General features: G+C 47.8%; 3 protein-coding genes across 3 annotated transcripts; 2 read left to right on the top strand and 1 right to left on the bottom strand.

Moving 5' to 3' along the window:
- Positions 1-3713: 3713 nt before the first annotated feature.
- LOC119303102 (stem-specific protein TSJT1-like) lies at positions 3714-6363 on the top strand. Its single transcript, XM_037580189.1, has 4 exons — positions 3714-4009; positions 5348-5588; positions 5678-5798; positions 5912-6363. Exons 1-4 carry the CDS (start codon positions 3804-3806, stop codon positions 6097-6099), a joined length of 756 nt encoding a protein of 251 aa, XP_037436086.1. The 5' UTR covers positions 3714-3803; the 3' UTR covers positions 6100-6363.
- A 307-nt stretch (positions 6364-6670) lies between these two features.
- LOC119303101 (general transcription factor 3C polypeptide 3-like) lies at positions 6671-9676 on the bottom strand. The gene has a single exon (XM_037580188.1). It carries the CDS (start codon positions 9584-9586, stop codon positions 6851-6853), a length of 2736 nt encoding a protein of 911 aa, XP_037436085.1. The 5' UTR covers positions 9587-9676; the 3' UTR covers positions 6671-6850.
- A 349-nt stretch (positions 9677-10025) lies between these two features.
- LOC119303100 lies at positions 10026-18528 on the top strand. The gene is made up of 10 exons (XM_037580187.1): positions 10026-10492; positions 12550-12814; positions 13356-14272; positions 14407-14830; positions 14911-15092; positions 16162-16318; positions 16403-16630; positions 16733-17083; positions 17555-17656; positions 17760-18528. The coding sequence occupies exons 1-10, from the start codon at positions 10041-10043 to the stop codon at positions 17988-17990; spliced, it is 3309 nt and encodes a 1102-aa protein (XP_037436084.1). The 5' UTR covers positions 10026-10040; the 3' UTR covers positions 17991-18528.
- The last annotated feature ends 1204 nt before the right edge of the window (positions 18529-19732 follow it).

The raw sequence follows: 19732 nt of genomic DNA, 5'->3' as shown, positions 1-19732 counted from the left end.
TATCTCACTATGTGGGCTTACAAGGCATTGCATTGCAAGGGCATCTTCGACGCGAACCCTGAAAATGCATGCGTACGTTTGGACATAGCTGTCTGTACATAGTTTGCCATCCAACGCGGCACCGCATCGGCCCGCGAATTGGTGTGGACCTCCGTTTTCCTGTAAATCGGACACAAACCAGGGGGGCTTTGCGGGCGTCCAGACCGCTGTCACATACTCGCCTACCACCCCGGACCCACCCAAAAAACTCCCCGCCCCCACCCACTCCCATGCGCGAAGTGGTTGCCACACATTCATGTCGGTCAATGTGCGACGCTCTAGAGCGTCAACGCCACATTCATGATGGCTCAAAGCAGACGCGACCTCTCACTGGGGGCAACATTGAAGCGAGGCACTGACCGAGAGTGTTGCCCAGTCTCCACACTTGTTCTGATGTGGGATATGCATGAACAAACGTGACTGGACGGCTCCGCACCACATTCAAACCGTCTCTCGTCGTTCGCCTGCCAGCATTAAACAGGCGTGGCGGACAAGAAACCCACTTCGGTGCCACATTGACACTGCCTGCCGCTTGGCCTGGTCGGCACACGCTATTTGAATGTCGCCTCCTCATTCGACACAACCAGCAAGAGGGATGTGGGAGAGCCTCTCGGCGGAGCAGAAGCAGAAGCTAGATGGCATTGCGGCTAGCTGGTAGGCCTGTCATGCGCAATATGAGGCCAGCCTCCCAGCAAACTCGTTGGAGGTTAACGACGAGTACTAGATGATGGAGGGGGCATCCAACAATAATACGATGCCCCCGTCAATCATGGTGGCAGACCAGCCAACGTCGCTCTGTGTTGGCATTCCGGTAGGCACATGAGGACCAAGGCTACAACCTCCAGCTCCTCGACGAGCATTGGCTCGCGGAGGGAAAATCACCGGCGAACAGGCGAATGATGATGTCGTCGTGGCCATGGTCGCAGAGGACCTGGGCTTCTTGGATGAGCAGTGGGCATTGTACCAGTCCATGCGCAACACCCATGAGATCCGCCGCGAGCGATGGTGGCTGCGCATCCTGCGGGTGGAGAGATACGTCATGTTCATAGAGACCAGCGAGGAGGTGCAGGCGACCGCGGATGGCGCCAGCTCCGTGTCAGCCACACCTCCACCACGGTTCGCACCCTGCCACCACGACCACGAGGCTGGCCCGTCCACGTATGATGTTGTCGACACGACAGACTCCAACAAGGAAAACTAGGACATGGGATGCTACCATGGCTTGGGTGCCACATGAGCCACTTATTCTCCCCCTCCTGCAAATTCACTTCTCGGGGCTCACGACCAGTAAGCTTGCTAGACATGGGGAAGAAAAGACGCCGCCACGCTCGACGATCACTTATATTAGGTTAACAAAGTCTCATACGCTTTTGTTGAGTTAAAATATGTAAAAAAATGTAATGAATTTGGTCCATTTTAAATGACAATCATGAGGTTTGCCATGAAAATCGTCTGGTTTGTTCAAATCACGTTTGAAATTTATGCGGTCACGGTTGGATGGTTGGCTCCTGTATACTGTCTGTGGGTGCGTCCGGACGCGTCCGTAGACGGATTACAGTGTTCGTTTTTAGGGATCCTTGTTGGAGATGCCCTAAGATGGGCCTTGTGCTTGCCTTGATAAGTGTAAGTGTTCCATTTTCTAAGGAGGAACCTAAGCTAACATGCTGCTATGCCGAGCCTCACATGTACTTATAATTGTTTTTCTAGTAAGCAAATACTAAGATCCTTTAAGATAAAAACCCAACTATTGCCACAACTTCCTCCGGGGTCCCTTTTACTCCCCTATGTTACAATTCATGAACTTAGGGAACAGTCATTTCTCACTCCGGTCTCCCATCCTACATTCCTTGTAACACATTGTAGCACCTTAAGTGTTGCCCTATGCATCGTGTGCACTCGTACATAAGCTACAAAAGATTGCATAGAAACCAACATATAAAAGTTCAACCAATCATTATATTACCAGCTGACCAGTTGTGCCCTTGGCGCACAAAGCAAATGCAACCAAAAAGTGAAGGAGTTTTTTTCCAAACATATCTACAAAATATGATGACAATAACTATGTTCATGTTGTGTTATTTTACCGGGCATTGTTGGACGAGGGCTTCTCGGACGAAAACCGTGGTCGGATGAGCGTTGGTGACTCAGTGACCATGTAGTCATTGTTGAGTTCGACGGTGTGTTGTGGAGGATGACTGGAGGCGGAGGAAGGAGGCGGCGGAGCGCTGCGTCGGTTGCTATGTGTTGGGTTGACCATTTAGATGGCCGGCATAGTAGTACGGTGACTTGTACTGGGCGGGCCAGGGTTGTGATTGGCTGGGTGGCACCGGTACGGCGATCCACTGTGGAGGAGGAGCTCGGCGGCCCTCTCACTCAAGCTTGCCATTCTGTGGGTTTGGTAGGACGACAAAGATCGCGAAGGGCACTGACGGATCCATCGCAGCAGTGGTGGACGGTGAAACAGACGGGGACAGAGGAGATCGAGGCGCAACAGACAAGCTTTGACGTGAAAAGAATGGCAGGACTGTGAAAATAGATGGTCTCCAGCCTCCGAGTCAGATTTTAGGTAGGTCCGAGGTGTTGGAGTCCAACGTGGCTGACGCCCAGACTCCCACAGAGCTCCTCTTCCGATTTGGGACAGTCCATAGAATGTCGAACTTGCGGACTAGTTCTGCCCAATCCCGCATCGAATGATTAACAACGTTGGCCGACTTGATCCAAATATTTACGGACATTTTGATGATCCGTGTTGGAGACGTAAAAAGAAAAAAAACTGGGTCTTGCGCACCAAAGATTTTTTTTTTGAGCATCGGTACAGACACAAACGCTCATATACACGCGCATACACTCATCCCTATGAACGCACACACGCACACCCTACCCCTATGAGCACCTCCGAAAGACTGAGCCGGCATATCATCTTGAGATTTACGAAGTCACCGTAGGCGCCTCGTCGTCGACGAGAACGTCTCCTCCCACTGAAAGCGTATCGCCAAAAATCCTGAAATAAATTCAAAAATAATGCGAGCACCAGGATTTGAACCCTGATGGGTTGGGGATATCACTGTCCACCTAATCAACTCAACCATAGGTTGATTCGCTTGCGCACCAAAAATCTGGGGGAGAAAGCACGATCGGAGATGATGTTTTCCACGACGACGCGTCTGGAAACGTGGACGTCGACCCGTGCTACCTTTGAAAACGATGGCTCTCCTCTTCCTCTACTCACGGCACCAGAGATGTATAGATTAGCTCATAGCTGGACGCGCTTAATCTAATCCGATCCGCGGGATACCCGGCAGACCCTCCAGGCTTTCCACGTCGATAATGACTGGATAAGGTTTCAATCAATCAACCAGAAAAAAATGGATAATACCCCACAGGGACCAGGACGGTTATTATTTACCCAAGTTACCAAACTACCCTCGGATACAACCAGATATCTAAGATAATAAACGGCCAACCTTTTTGCATTCTTTGCGATTTTTCCTGGATTTTATATGCTTTATTATTTACACTCCACGTAGGAAAACGAATGCCGAGACATGAAAACCATTGGCGGCCACCAAAAAAGCTCCGCGAATTTCCCACCAACCGACCGACCAAGGGGCAAAACGGGAAACCGAGCGCCCTATATCAGTTGACTTGCGGTGGCCATTCAGCGTCGCCGTGAGATCGCACCGCGGCACGCAGACAAAGGAGACGGGGACAGCACAGCCTCAGCGCACGGAAAGAGAGGGGGGAGAGATTCGCACGTCGCCGAGATGCTGGCCGTGTTCGACCAGACGGTGGCCAAGTGCCCGGAGGGCCTCCGCAGCCCGCCGGCGGCCGGTGCGGCGGCGGGGGGCGGAGGCGCGGCCGCGCTGATGAAGGGCTTCGCCGCCGCCAACGACGCCGCGGTCACCGTCAGCCTCGGCTCCGCCGGCGCCCTCGCCTACTCCTCCGCCAACAAGAACCCCCTCGTCCCCAGGTACTGCTCCGTTATCCGCTAGCCTTGCTCAATAACACTACCAGTAAGCCGGTGCTTGTAGTGCTGTCGGGTGGCGCTTGATCCGGTGACGCGATCGCTTCGCTGGGACTTTGGAGGTTCCCGTTTGGGCCTGCGGAGATCTCCCTTTCTCGTTTGGTTTCTCCGGGCCAGGCCAGCCAGAGATGTAGCTTTCAGCGGCGTGCTGGTTTTGGAGCTTTCCGGCGATTTCTAGTCTGTAGTCGGGGGCTCCGTGGCGTAAATTCTAGGCCAGACTCTTCATCAGATCTGCAACATAAGTTATGTGACAGCACCATTATGACGCGTTATTGACTTCTGATTTAATCATTGTTTCGTATATATGTTCAGATCCTGTCCAAATTAGGAACGGCTTAACTGAGTTAGTTTCCTCCGGCTGCTGAGCAGTTATTTATTTGATCATTTGAGTAGGCTTGTAGATTGGAGAACCTATTCTGAGCTGTGCTTAGTGGCACCCAGAGAAACAATCTAGCGAACGCTTAGCTCTAGCCCAAGGTTGCAAGTACTTCTGAATGTTATGCGCTTAAACAGTCAAAGATCCAGCTTCCCATTGGAGCTGGCTTGATTCCTGCTGTTCTTCTGGGTCCAACCGTGTTATTCAACACCGATGATTTTGCTCCAGCGTGAAGAGATTCAACAATTCTTGTGATGTGAGGAACTGGAGTCTTGCCTGAACCCTTTATGTAGATATAATATGCCATTATTTTTCCTACACTATGTTTTGCATCCCTGTCTGGCGATTCGTCATGAAAATGGGAAGTAACATTGAAGTTTCTGATACTGCACATGTCCATCTTACCATTGTCCACAGTTGGATTACGTGTCAATTGATACTTGTTAATCAACTGTTATTTGTCAGCCGGCCCACCGGTGATGGTGGTGACTATTGCTCTTTTTTATACGGTACTAGCAACATGTCATGTGCAACGAACGCGCATACCACTTGGGAGCTGAGCCTCATTAAACTAACTCATAAGTGAAGATCAATTTTTCTTTCGACAGGGAAGCAACTTTTACTTAACTATCATGCTTGCTGACAACATACTTGTCAAACCTACTAGCAGTATTGGGCTGCCAAGTTGAATAACATAATGAAACATTGATGTGACTCCAGTAACATCGTTTTGTTGCCTTTGTAGAAAAAAATTCACATGATGGTGTCTTTTTAGGCATGTATAGTGATTCCAACAAATAGCAGTAACATGGAATTTCTTTTCTACCTTATTAGTGATCCTGAGAATTGTTGTTCTATCTGAGTATATTGACCTGACTCTGTATTTTTGTCTTTGCACTTGTATCCAGGATGTTCGGTTCTGTAAATGACATATTTTGCCTGTTCCAAGGACATGTTGAGAACATTGGCAACCTGAAGCAACACTATGGTCTGAGCAAGACAGCAAATGAGGTTACCATCCTGATTGAGGCCTACAGAACCCTCCGGGACAGGGGCCCACTCCCAGCTAGCCAGGTCGTGAGAGATCTCAGTGGAAGGTTCGCTTTCATCCTCTACGATACCGTGTCGAAATCCACCTTCGTCGCTGCTGTGAGTAGATCATCTCTCTTCTGAAAGGATGTAAATTTTTAACCCGTAGTTGAATATGGTTTTGAGTTACAACCGCTTTTCTTGAACAGGATGCTGATGGCAGTATCCCCTTCTTCTGGGGAGTTGACTCTGAAGACCACCTTGTGTTCTCTGACGATAATGAGCTTCTCAAGGCAAGCTGTGGAAACTCATTTGCGCCATTCCCCAAAGGTACACTACAAAGAGCAGCGTTGCCACAGTTCACCCTCCTCATCTTTGTTTGTATCCCTATAATTCAGCTGCGGCACTCATCATCTTGACACTACATTTTCGTTGATCATCAGGCTGCTTCTACACCACATCTGGAGGGCTGCAGAGCTTCGAGCACCCGCTGAACGAGCTGAAGGCCGTGCCACGTGTGGACAGCCAGGGCCAGATGTGCGGCTCCACCTTCAAGGTCGACAGCGAGGCCAAGAAGGACTCGGGGATCCCTCGCGTCGGTAGTGCTGCTGATTGGTCTAACCACTTCTAGCTCGATGACCCTTGTTGTAAACTGCCAATCTTGACACTGAATCGCTGAGACACCGCACTGCATCTGCATTTTATTTTTGAGCAGTTTACAACGCTCTAGACAATGCTGTTTCAATAAATGTACTGTCTGATGGGTAATGATACTGCTGTAAGTTTACCGATACTCGAAGAAACTCTGATGCCACCACCTGGTGGTAGAGGTTTATCAGCCCCCCTATATATGTCTCAATAAATAAAGTTCAGTGAAGGCTTAGTTTGTTTGTCTTTTGTATCGTGTTACTAGCTTGCAGCTAGTGTTTTTGTTTTAGGCAGTTTTTCATGTACTTTATGTTTTAGGCAGTTTTTCATGTACTTTATGTTGTACAGTAAGGCTCCGCTTGGTATGGGTGTAACATTTTACATCCGTATTTACTTTACAGGTGTATTTCACAGGCCACAACGTGATTTCCGTCTGGAAAAAGAACGACGGATAGAGGTCTGTATATTTTATCGCTCTGAAACGATGATCCAATCAGGGTGTAAATGATTTCCATCCACTTTGTTTCATGATCAAATTGGAAGGAACAGACATATTATCATTCTGAAACCACTGTGACAAAACCTGAGAGGAGGACCATTTCAAAGTCTAGAATCTCTTTTGGACTCCACAATGAAAAATCGATTGCCTTCACGATTACATGGAAATGTTGCGTAGCAGCATCCACATAGACTAGACCAAGTACTTGTATATAGTATAAATAAACGACCAATTCCTAAATAGAACAGTAGGTCTTGAGGATCCTTCTTGCCAGATCAGTTGCTCCGCTTTCCTTGTAGATCAGATGCAGATTGAACGCAGCCTCTCTCCGGAGGTCGCAGTAGCCAGGCCTAAGAGCCTGGTGCTCATGGAAATCCTCCTCGAATGGAAGCTTGGGTATGGGGTGATCTTCCACCTCCATGGCTAAAACCTTCTCGTAGTAGATGGCCGCCAGGGTTTTGAGCCCGACATGGTGGTAAGCCCGGGCTATGTTGTACAGGGCCTCCTGCCTGTTGCTGCCGATGCGCAGGCACTTGTAGAGGAACGCAAACGCCTGGACGATGCACTGGTTCTTGTTCTGAAGCCTGAAGCCCAGGGAGAGGTTGATCAAGGACGAACCAACGCAGAGATTGATTAGAGGATTCTCCGAGTCCAGCTTGTACGCCTCCAGATAATCCCGAACAGCGGACTGGTGTTGACTGATAGCAGTAAATCGATGCCCAGATATGATTTTAGGGGGCACACACTTGGGATCCCTTCTTGCCCGAAGAAGAAACTTAAAATGACCTTTCTCTTCTGCTCTTGATGTCACTTTGTAGTAGGAGTTCCATGCGGAGATGGATTGCGGGTGCTTGTGAACTACATAACGGACATAATCAAAACCAGGACTGGGATCTGGAGCTCTGTATGCAATTTCAGCGCCCAAGGACCGGAGTTCCTCCTTGATGTCATCAGAGAGGGGGTCATTTCCAAGTTTAAGAGCATGATTGATAATTTGCAGCGCCTCAAAGTATCGCTGAAGCAAAGTCAGTGTTCGACAGAGATCTAACACAAGCTGATGGTTCTCCACATTTGTCAGCAGACCAGGAAGAGGAGGTTTCTGCTTTGCTCTCCGTGTATCATCTCTTATCGTATCTTCATTTGACTCTGCTGCCCTTCTCTCTAGCAATTTCTTTGCTCTGTTTGCCTTCACTAACTCTGCAGTTGATGCTATAGGCCTGCATCCTTGAAATACGCTGTCTTGACGCGCTTCCCCCAGCACTTTCGTTCTTTCCTGCAGAACATCATTTGTAAGCTTTCTATTCATCTTGACCTTTCTATTAGCATACTCGATATCCAGTGTCTCAAGAATGGGAAGAAAAATGGTTTTCACAAATTTCTCCATCATGCCTTTGTTGTAATAAAGTTTGGCAAGCTGCATCTTTACTTCCCCATGAAGCCACCAAGGTTTCTGATGATCCGGGATATCAGCGGACTGCAACTCTGGATTTTCAGGAGGAGAAAGCACAGTGATAGCTTTATCACTCTTATCCTCGTCAACGAGAAGAGAAGATAAGGTTATCCGTACATCGACATTGTCCTCCATCCCTTCTAAAGCTTGATAGAGGTAAGGGATAGCTTTTCCTTTGTCCCCCATTACCATGTAGCATCGAGCAGCTTCCACATATGAACTAACATCATTGTGAACAGCAACGTCTTCCATAACCGAGTAAAATTTTAGTGCATACTCATACTGCCCCAAACTTTGAAGAGTGCTGGCGACCTCCTTAACCATATCAGCATTCTCTTTTGAACGCCCCAGATGCACATCCTGAAGGAACACCTCAGCATGTTTCATATCTCCAAGATAAGCATGGCAGATTACTGCCTTCGCCTGCAATCGTACTGGTAATTTGTGTCCAGATCCCAACACCAGTTGTGCCTTCTTGATCTGCCTAAGGGCTTCACCATGGGCATCATTTCTCAGATGAAGGGATATCAGTAAATCAAGAAGACCCCAATCGATGTTTGAAGTTTGAGCATTGATAAAATCCTCCAACAAATCAATCGCCTTATCGATTTGACCAGAGTCTCTGTACATCTGCGCCGCCGCTTTACGAGCGACGGTGTTGGAGGGATGGATCCCGACTATCTGCTCGTATATCTCCGCGGCCTTGTGGCAGTCACCAAGGGTGCGATATATGTTGGCGCAATCAAACTTGAGCCCCACATCCTCCGGATCAGCCCTCATTGCCTTGATAACACAGTGCCTTGCCAGAGCAGCATCCTCCTTCTTCAGGGCCAGGTCGATGAGCTTCTTCCACAGCGACACGTCCTTGGGCGAGACGTAGGCGGCCAGCATCACGAAGTTGATAGCCTTGTCGATCTCGCCATTCTCCTTGTAGATGCTGCCGAGCAGGTTGTACGAGTTGGGCAGGTTGGGCGCGATCCGCACGATCTCGTGCAGGATGGGGATGGCCTCCTTGAACCTGTTCTCGGTGAAGAGCAGGGTGGCGTCGCCCAGCTTCTTGATGACCTCGGGGCTGCACCGGTTCCTCCGCCCTCTCGCCCGCCCCTTCCTCTTGCCGTCCTTGGACCGCCGCCGCTTCTTCCGCCGGAGGCCGAACCCCTCCATCAGCTGGTCGAAGAGGTTCGCCGACTCCGCCTCGGAGAGCTCGCCCTGCTGCCTCCGCTTCTTGGAGGGCTCGTCCCCCTGCGGCGGCTCCTCGGGGAGGGCCTTCCGCTTGCGCGACAGCGCCGCCAGGGCCTCGAAGTCGCGGATGCTGACGGTGGCCACGGCGCCGCCGGGCCCCCGCTCCGCCATCTCCACGCACTGCGCCGCGTCCGCCGCGTCGCCGAACTCGTACCCCTCCTCCTCATCCTCGTCGTACTCCTCCCCGTCCCCGTCCTCCTGCTCGTACGCCTCCTCCTCCGCCCCCGCCGCCGCCGCCGCCTCCGCCGCCGCCGCGCCTTCCTCCTCCGTCGCCGGCATCTCCGAAGCACGGGCCGAGGAAAGCGGCAGAAGGAGTCGCTCCTGCCGGCGGCGAGAGCCGGGGACTAGAGCAGCGATGTGGATCACCCAAAACCTTGGAAGGAGAGTGGGCCTCTTTCAAAGTGGGCCTTGAGCCCTTGAACACACAGGCTCGGGTCCGACCCGGACCGCGACCGCACCCGAGCCTGACGGCGACCCCGTCCGAGCCGCACCAGCTTCGTCTTCTCGGAGAGCGCGGGGTGACCGCGTGGCCGCCTTCCATTTTACCCCTCGAGACAGAAGCTAATCAGAACCCGGTCCAAATCTCAGCATTAGGATGGCTTAACTTATACAATTCCCACCCGCCCGCTCTCTCTCTCTTTCCCCTCTTCCCCGTTCACACTCTCTCCCCGCCCCCCGTACGAAACCCTAGGCCGCGCCGCCCCAAAACCCCGCGGCGGACGGTGGCGCCCGCATGGACGCCGCCGCGCCGGACCCCGACGCCGGCGGCGGCCTCCCGCCGCGCGGATCCGACGCCGCCGACGTCGCCGGCAACACGTGGGACCTCGCCCCCTTCTCGCCTCCGCCCGCCGCGCTCCGCGGCGGCGAGCTCTACATCTACCGCAACGCCTACAACCTGGTCCCGCGCTCCATCGGCGAGTGCCGCGGGGGGCTCAGGGCGCTCAAGTTCTTCGGCAACGACGTCGAGGTGCTGCCCCCGGAGGCCGGGGACCTGGACGGGCTACAGAGCCTCCAGCTCAAGGTCTCCGCGCCCAGGGTGTCCGGGGCCGTGCTCCGGCGGATGCGGGCGCTCAGGGAGCTCGAGCTCTCCATGGTGCCGCCCAGGCCCTCCGCCTGCTCCATACTCGTCGAGATCGCCAGCCTCAAGTGCCTCACCAAGCTCACCATCTGCCACTTCTCCATCAGGTATGCTGCACGACAACACTACCTCAATTGACAGCTGCCTGCCTGCCTACCTGCCCACTGCTAATTTTGCTACAGTGCGTCAAATTGCTTATGGTTAATTGACTGTTCTCGTGCCTAATCAGCCAAATGCTAGCGTTCCGTCTGTGATTGGCGGTGTAAGAATGCTTTTTTATGTGTTTTCTAGTGCCATTTTATGTTTATTTCAGCAGCACGACCCCGGGAGAAATGGATGTGTATAAGAAACCTTTAGCAGGCTAGCTTCTAAGTATAAATCTATGCTGGTTTGGTGCAATTTTTCCATGCCAACTGTCCAATAGCTTCTGGCAACCATGATGCTTTTGCCATGTGTTAAATCAGGTTGAATTGTTTGTTGTGGCTACTTTTAAGTTTTATAACCTGCACATTAGCTGATACCATTATGTCTACCCACCTTACTTTAACTAGCTGTTCTGAGTCGTGTCCCTAGTTTGGCAGTGCAGGGGCATTTGTCAACTTTGCTATGCAGTTTGATTATAAATGGTTGTTGTAGCCAAGTTACTTTGTCTCAACACTGAAGATGTACTGATCTGATGGTTAGTGCAGATGTTTAAAAGTTCAAATGCTTGAATGATGATTACATGATTTTGTAGTCGAAATTTAGTTGTAGCAAAACTCTCAACTGGTAGCATATCGGTCGGGTGCTGAGTAGGGATAAGTTGGCGAATCGCCCTATTAACTGATTGGATGATGATTAAATGATTTTGTGGTCTAAATTTAGCTGTAGCAAAATTCTCAACTGGTAGCATATTGGCCGGGTGCTGAGTAGGGATAAATTGGCGAATCACCCTATTAACTGATTGAATGATGATTAAATGATTTTGTGGTCTAAATTTAGTTGTAGCAAAATTCTCAACTGGTAGCATATCGATCTGGTGCTGAGTAGGGATAAAGTGGCGAATCGCCCTATTAACTGAATTTATCGGTAGGTTTACTAGGGCCATATCTGTATGTCCCAGCCTACATAGCAACATGTTGTAGTAGAAGCAACCGTAGATTGCTACACATGCCAAATGCACCACATCAGCACATACTAGATGTCTAGATACTACATAGGAGGGTAGCAGGGCGCATTATCAGCAGCAGGAGTACAACACAGAGGAGAGAACTGAGTTTACTTGCTGCCTGGGGACACCATGCACAGGAGGAGCAGACAATGAAGCATCTCGGGAGGGAATGCTGGCTGCCCGGGGAGGGGACAGCGCCGGCGACTGCTTGGGGAGGGGACAGCGCCGGCGACTGCTTGGGGAGGGGACAAAGCCGGCGACTGCTTGGGGAGGGGACGAAGCTGGCGATTGCTTGGGGAGGGGACGAAGCCGGCGATTTCTTGGGGAGGGGATGAAGCCGGTTGCTGCTCAGGGAGGGGACGGAGCTGACAGCTCGTCAGGGGCTGCTCAGGGAGGGGACCAGGGATTGGCCTGCGCCGGCTTCTGCTCGGGTAGGGGAGAGAGCCGGCGGGAGCTGCTCAGGGATGGGACGGCTGCGTTAGCTGCTCTTCCACGAGTGGGAGAAGGGAGGGGGTTGTCTAACCTAATGCCCGCACAGCTGTGAAAGAAGGGAGGGAACGGGCCACTTTTGGGCCAAAAATTCCCTAGCAATTAATCGGCCCAGACGATAAATTGCCCCAAGCAGTTAATGGCGCGAATAGGGCCTTTTCATATCTGGAGGTGTCCGAGTAGCGATTAACTGACCGAGATGCCGATTAACTGGCTCTGGCTGATATGTGGAACAATGAAAAAAATGCCGATACTGATGTGATATGTGGTATGCACCTCTTAAGAGGCATATTTTCAATATCCGATTAGCAAGCGACAATCTTCAGCATCTCTTGAGTTCACAGAAGTTGATATTCTTGATCTAGGCTATTAGAATCTTTGTCGACTGTGGACACTTGAACCAAATATGGGGAACTTGTATGGTGTTCCTGATGATGATTTCTATTTTATGCTATATTGACTTATTTATTTCAATTGTTCCCTGGAAAAAATGGTGGTTTCACATTCCTTTTTAAATATCTTTAGGTTCCTCCCCCCTGAGATTGGTTCCCTCAGGAAGCTCCAAGAACTTGATCTGTCTTTCAACAAGCTGAAGAACTTGCCTAACTGGATAACCGAGTTGCGGGCCCTGAAATTCCTCAAAGTGACTAATAATAAGTTGGTAGATTTACCATCAGGGATCTCTTCTTTGAGATGTCTTGAAAGCCTTGACTTATCGAACAATAGATTGACATCCCTTGGATCAGTTGAACTTGTCTCTATGCTTACACTGCAGTATCTTAATCTTCAGGTATGTTCTCATCAGAAGTTTTGCTTTCCACCTGTTCCTAATTATTGCTATGTCTTGATCATGTTGACATAATGTACATTATCTTCAGCAGTGTTGATTCTGATCTTTGTTGTCTTGTTTATATTTGTCATTTGTCATTTTGGTGCTTATTCTATGGCATTCATTCACTTCTGGAACAAAACATTCAACATTTGTCAGGACCTGATTAACAATTATACTTGGAGTGAGATTAGTGTGTCATTTTTGAGGAAAATGATTATAATCGAATCAACATGCGATCTTTCTAAATGTAATGAAAATTAGGGGAAGGAGGGTGTTAGCAAGCAGAACAACACTTGCATGGGGGGTGTTTGCCAGAGAGAGAAGTTGTGGAGGTGTTAATATTAGCCATTCATTTTCTTACTAACTTTTTTCATGAGATACTATATGACTTACTCATCAAGTCTATCGATGATGTATTGTGGATGTTTTCTTATGTCTTCTATTTATGCTTAGAAATTCAAATATCAGATCCTGATAGTTTTCTTTTTCTATCTTCAAGTTTAATAGGATTTCCCATTCTTTTATGATACCCTCTTGGGTATGCTGTGACATGAGGGAAAATGGTGAAATTCCTTTGAAGAGTGACAAGCTACAACGTCTAGGTATCGCAAATATAAACAGATCAGCAGAACCTAGACCTGCAAGTCATGCTTGCAATGGTGTGCTCTCATGCTCACCCACAGATATTTCCCCCAATTTAAAAGCTCATACCGCACAGAAAATGAAGAAGGGCTGGAAGCGACGGGATTGCCTGCAACAGCAGGCTCGCCAGGAGCGTTTGGAGTCCAGCAGGAGCAGGCTTTGTGAAAATGACATTGATGAAATGGCTGTGAACATGACTGAAGATGATATGGAAAACAGGCCAGTGATGAAAGACATTGTTGAAGAAAGTTCAGCACAGGATTTGAAAGAAACAAGTTCTATATCTGAAGACCTATCTTGCATAATCGATTATGACTCAGATGGGCTTATAAAAGATAGTGGCATGATGCTTCAGGACCAATATGACGATGGAAAAACTGGAATAAATATGAGAAGTTGTCATGACAACAATTCTGGTATCAGCACCGATCCAGCTTGTTTGGGCAGTATTGAAAATGAACTTGAGGATACTGCTTCATCGACCCGCAATGCAGTTGATGTTGTTGAAGAGAACACTTCAGAGGCATGTAAGCTTACACTGAAATCTAAAAGGCATCCTGATATGGACAATAATCCCAAACCCAGCAAATGCCCAAGACCAATTGATGAATCCTCGAAGTTATCCTATAAGTACAGCGTGGAGTCATTTTGCAGCATAGATGACCATTTACCGGATGGATTTTATGACGCGGGACGAGATATGCCGTTCATGCCATTAGAGGAGTATGAACGGAGTCTCGGACTGTATGCACGTGAAGTTATTCTTTTGGACAGGTTAGTGCACATTCCTATCCGTTGTTTGGTAATTTGCTTTTTTATATGCTGTATGCTCTTTCTGATTGGTCTATTTGAGAGCATAGGATATGTTTGCAATCTGCCTGACTTTTTTTTTGCTTCTTTCTCTTAAGAGAACAAGATGAAGAATTGGACGCAATTGCTTCTTCAGCACAACTGTTGTTATCCAGTTTGAAGAGGCCAAGTTATTCCGAAACAGATGAAGATGCAGGTCAGGACTTGCTAAGGGCATCAGTTCTTGCTTTGTTTGTCTCTGACTGTTTTGGAGGTTGTGATCGAAGTGCTTCTCTGAGGAGAACACGGGGAGCTATTGTTAGCTTGAGGAAGGAGCAACCATTCATTTGTACTTGTGCTGCCGGTAGCATGTGTGATAGCAATGAAGCATCAAAACAAGCCAGTACTCCTCCTGGGCACTTCAATTTTACTGGTCTCTGTGATAAATCAATACACATCATCAAGGAAAGGAATAATTCAGGCATTGTACCAATAGGGGCATTGCAGTTTGGTGTTTGTAGGCACCGAGCTGTCCTAATGAAGGTACCTTGTTGTTCTGTTATCTGACTTATGTTTTATGTTTATCAGTTGAGGCTTTGACATGGCTACCTTATCTATTGCAGTATTTGTGTGACCGAGCGGACCCTCCAATTCCTTGTGAGCTTGTGAGGGGGCATCTTGACTACACGCCTCATGCTTGGAATGTTGTCCCTGTTAGACAAGGGAATATCTTGGTAAGGATGATTGTTGATGCGTGTTACCCCACAAACATAAAGGAAGAGACGGATCCAGAGTACTTCTGCAGGTGAGTGCCTTGTGATCGTATAGGGAAAAATACTGACTCCACTTTACCTTGAATTTATGGTAGCAACTAACTTGCACTATGCTGGTTCTGTCATATTGTCATTATATTGTTACTGCTGTTTCAGTGTTATGTCAATTTTGTGATCAGGTCAAAAACATGGCCTACATAAATGCCATATGTAGTTTATACTGTATTCATGTGCTATGTACTACTCCCTCCGTTCCAAATTACTCGTCGTGGTTTTAGTTCATCAAATTTGAACTAAAACCACGACGAGTAATTTGGAACGGAGGGATTACCTCCGTCCTGGTTTACTAGTTCTCCTCGTACTTTGGGTTAAAGTTTGATCATATATTTGACCAACAAAATGTTAATGCATGTCGCCAAAAAATATTATTTTGGATTCGTATTTGGATGTAGTTTGCAATGATATTATTTTTGCTACATATAACTTATATTTTATTAGTTGAAATCATGGTCAAAGTATGACCCAAAATATGAGGGGGACTAGTAAACCAGGACGGAGGTAGTTATCTAACTTTATTATGACTTAAATTGCAAAAGGTCAGTAATATTGTAATAGTATGTGTAATAAGATGAGAACTTATAATGCCAATTGCCGATGCCTTATGTGTGCGATTGCAAAATTGGATATTGTGAAATATTGTACGATATGTAGCTGTCAGGCTGTCAGGATATGCTAGTACATCGTGTCTAATCACTCTGTATTGGTATGATATGGTATGTTATGTCTTTCATTTCAGTTATTGCGTTGTTCTTGCATACTCTTTTGTTTGTTATTTTGTTTGCCTGATATTAGGGGGCGTTATCTGCTGATCTAGTATTTAAATTTTAATCATGCTGCTTCATGGAGGTGTTGAAAACAAAAGTACTCCCTCCGTTCCGAATTACTTGTCGCAGGTATGGATGTATCTAGATGTATTTTAGTTCTAGATACATCCATTTCTTCGACGAGTAATTTGGAACGGAGGGAGTACATGCTACATGCTTATCCAGTGATTCTTCCTGACTACAAAATTATTTCGTTACTATGTGCACGTGGTTTTAGGTATGTTCCCCTCAGTCGACTGCACGTTGCGCTTGATGATGAAGGCTATACACCTCGTTCTTCCTTCCCTTCGGTCTCACTATGCAAAGAAATTGAAGCTACAGCTTCTAGCGCTGTCTACCACTGCAAAATTGGTTCAGTTGATGCAGCAGCAAAGGTTTTTTTTTTTTTTTGCCTTCTAAATTTCTTCGGTGCCTTTACTATGTTTCATGTATTTACTTGGCGTTGGTTTCAAATGCAGATACGGTACCTAGATACCCGGCGTGCTTCTAATGATGAAGTAAAAAAATTTGAATACAAGCTTCTTGGGGAAGTAAGAATGATGAATGCTCTAAGGAAGCACAGATCCATAGTGGACATATATGGTCACCAACTTTCTTCTAAATGGGTTCAAGATGATAGTGATAAGGAGTACAGGATAATGCAGTCTGTAATTTTAATGGAATATGTGAAAGGAGGTTCACTGAAGGTAAATTCATTTGTTCATCGTTATGAGCCTTCTTGTATTCGTTGATGTCTTTTTTGTTTTATATGTTCTCAGTGATAACTGGATCTTTTAATTTCAAATTAGGGCTATTTGACAAAACTACTGAAAGAGGGCAAGAAACATGTACCTGTGGACCTGGCATTTTACATTGCTCGAGAAGTTGCTTGTGCTTTGTTGGAGATGCACAGGAAGCTAGTTATTCACCGGGATATAAAAAGCGAGAATGTTTTGGTTGATCTGGATTCGAAGAGGAGTCATGGGACACCAGTAGTCAAACTCTCTGATTTTGATAGATCCATTCCTTTGCATTCTCTATCCCATACATGCTGTATAGCTCACCTTGGCACATATCCACCCAATGTTTGTGTTGGGACACCTTGTTGGATGGCTCCAGAGGTTCTTCAGGCCATGCATGAGAAAACCCAGTATGGACTGGTAAGCATTCATTTAAACATTGCGCTGTCCTTTTTTTTTTGCTCAACTCATATTGAACAGCTCTGAACAGTACTGTATGTACTACGGAGTAGCTCAGCCATGTTTCTGATTGAAAATTCCAATATTTGGTAGTTATTATCATGATGTGTTACTGGAACACTAATTTTTCTTCATTGCTTGCATTAGCTAATCTTAAACATTTATACTTGTGTGTGGTAATGTGCATTGCCATGTATCCTGTGTGATGATTGTTACTCTGATTGCTGACTATCCTGTGTACAGTAATGTGCATTGTCATGTTATTGGTTAGTGTAAAGCCACTTGGATTTCAGTATATTATAAACTATGTTAATATCAGCAAATAGGCCCCTAGCTACCTACCAGATTATGCTAATTAGATATAGTCCTAGCCCCAACCAACACCCCAAAATAAAGCGGTATTGATGCGGTTAAATATGGCTTTTGATGCAGGAAGTGGATATCTGGTCATATGGATGTTTTATATTCGAGATGCTTACACTTCGTATACCCTACGAGGGACTACCAGATTCAGAAATATATGATCTCATAAAGGTAAGACCTCTACATCAGAAGTTGGCTCTTGTATATTTTGTATTTGCTTATTGTTTTGGGTAAACATATACGAAGTAACATCTTGTGAATTCTATGTCATCAGAGGAAGAAACAAAGGCCAAGGCTAACTAAAGAATTTGAAGCGTTCTGGACAGTGGACGAGCCAATTACGAGGCTGAAGTTGGGGATCACATCTGATGCTCATGCAGAGAAACTGAGATTTCTAATTGATCTATTCTACCAGTGCACCAGAGGAACCGCATCTAGGCGCCCCAAGGCCGAGCAAATTTACAATTCGCTTTGCTCCTTACCCACATGCTATGACCTGAGCTGAACCTGTGGACCCTGAATGAGAAAGCTGATGGTGAGGCAGCCTTGCTGCCAGATTGGCCTAGGTCAGGACAGGTTAAACCGGGCGCTTATAGCAGGTCGCTGGATCTGGCCAGCGTCCGAGTTCCTCGGGGCTCGGACCAGAACACTCCGCATTTCACTGATGTTGGTCTTCGGGTGGTGGCGGAAAAAGTCAAACCAAGGCGAGGGGTGACTTTGGCCGCGGAAGCTCCTCCTGGGTCAGTTTTGTAGCTGCACTGCATGCTGGCTCACCTGTTGTAGCAGTCTCCATCCTGGTCGTGTGTGTATGTGTATGTCATGTAATTTTCTTCTTCATAGTAATTTCCAATTTTCCATAACTTATATTATTCAGTTGAGTCTAAGTTATCGATTTTAGGTCAAGGCTCCATTTTTATGTATCTGTGTACGTAAGATTGTTGGTCCAGCGGTGATCCATGTAACCTTAGAATGCTGAGTTGTGTAACAAACGGGAACGGTTGCTACTTTTTTTAACGAGGCTGTGTGTTATGATTTCCCTGCCAGCAGTTGTATTGGTGGTTGTCGTCGGCAAAAACGTTACAGGCGCTGTGGCTGTGCAAAGTCAAGATTTTCATCAGTATATTATTAGTAGTATTACCTATACAGTGTCAGTGCATGGTATGCACTTGGCGTAAAAGATTGGATGCAAAGTCTCGGACGTACTCCTAGATGGAATGGCACTTTCTCTCTTTAATGCGGATCTTGCAGGCCAAATCTTGGAAAGTGCGGCAGCACGCATCGACGTTGGATGCTCAAGTCAACCGGACATTTCCGTACGTGCTCCTGCGCACTCGAGAGATATATTACGCAGACACTGCAGTTGTGGGTGGACAAGTGCCATAATCACAAGCCGACAAGTGTTTGTCCAGACTGTTTCTACCAGCAGTAGAATTCTCACCTGCAAGCTAAAATGTACTACAGCGCAGCATCGTTTTTTTTCTCTGTTGCGAAGAAGCATCAACTTCGCTTGCTGCCGCTGATCTTGACCGGTAAATTAGCGGCACGCCCTTGACCAGATGCAGGGCAGCACCGCTGAACCGATCTACCCCCAGCTGGCGCGTGCACGCACGTCTGCCTAGCTTGCTCCTCCTCACAAAAATGAAAACCAAATGTATTATATGCGTCCCGCGTCTGATTTTGGCTTCTCGAGGGCGGAGGTGTCCGCGGGCTAAGACAAGATCGGGGGGTGGCGCTGGTTTAACTATGATCCCCTGTCCGGGGGGACCAGGCCCGGCTCCCTCCATCCACGGCGCGCCACGACAAGGCCGTGCATGTGAGGCCTTGTGACTTTGCGCCCATTGGCCGCACGACTGCCAGTCCAGTCCAGTCCAGCTGCATGCATCGGCGATGGGCAGGCGCTCCCGTCCGTCTCGGATCCGCTCCGCCGGGAGTCAGCGACAATGCCGCGCGGGAGCACGAGACCAGTCTTGACCGGCCGGACGGCCCCCATGTGATCCCTCCATCAATCTTGTATGTAGCGTCGTCTATATAAGCATGCACGGGGGTATCGATCCTCCATGGATTCGAAGCTAGCTAGCTAGGGCGGTAGTTAGTTCGAGTGCCCAAGAGAAAGCGTGAAGCTGCCAGCATGATCTAACTCTTGAAGCTGTGGTTAGATCGTGCTGTGACAGTTTCACTCTTTCCCTGTTGGGCACATGACAGAGAGCGACACCGCAGTCCGCAGCTGTGTGTGTGTGTGTGCAGGTT

Source organism: Triticum dicoccoides, chromosome 5A (assembly GCF_002162155.2).
Source record: "Triticum dicoccoides isolate Atlit2015 ecotype Zavitan chromosome 5A, WEW_v2.0, whole genome shotgun sequence".
NCBI lineage: Eukaryota > Viridiplantae > Streptophyta > Magnoliopsida > Poales > Poaceae > Triticum > Triticum dicoccoides.
This window is presented reverse-complemented; position numbering and strand designations above follow the sequence as displayed.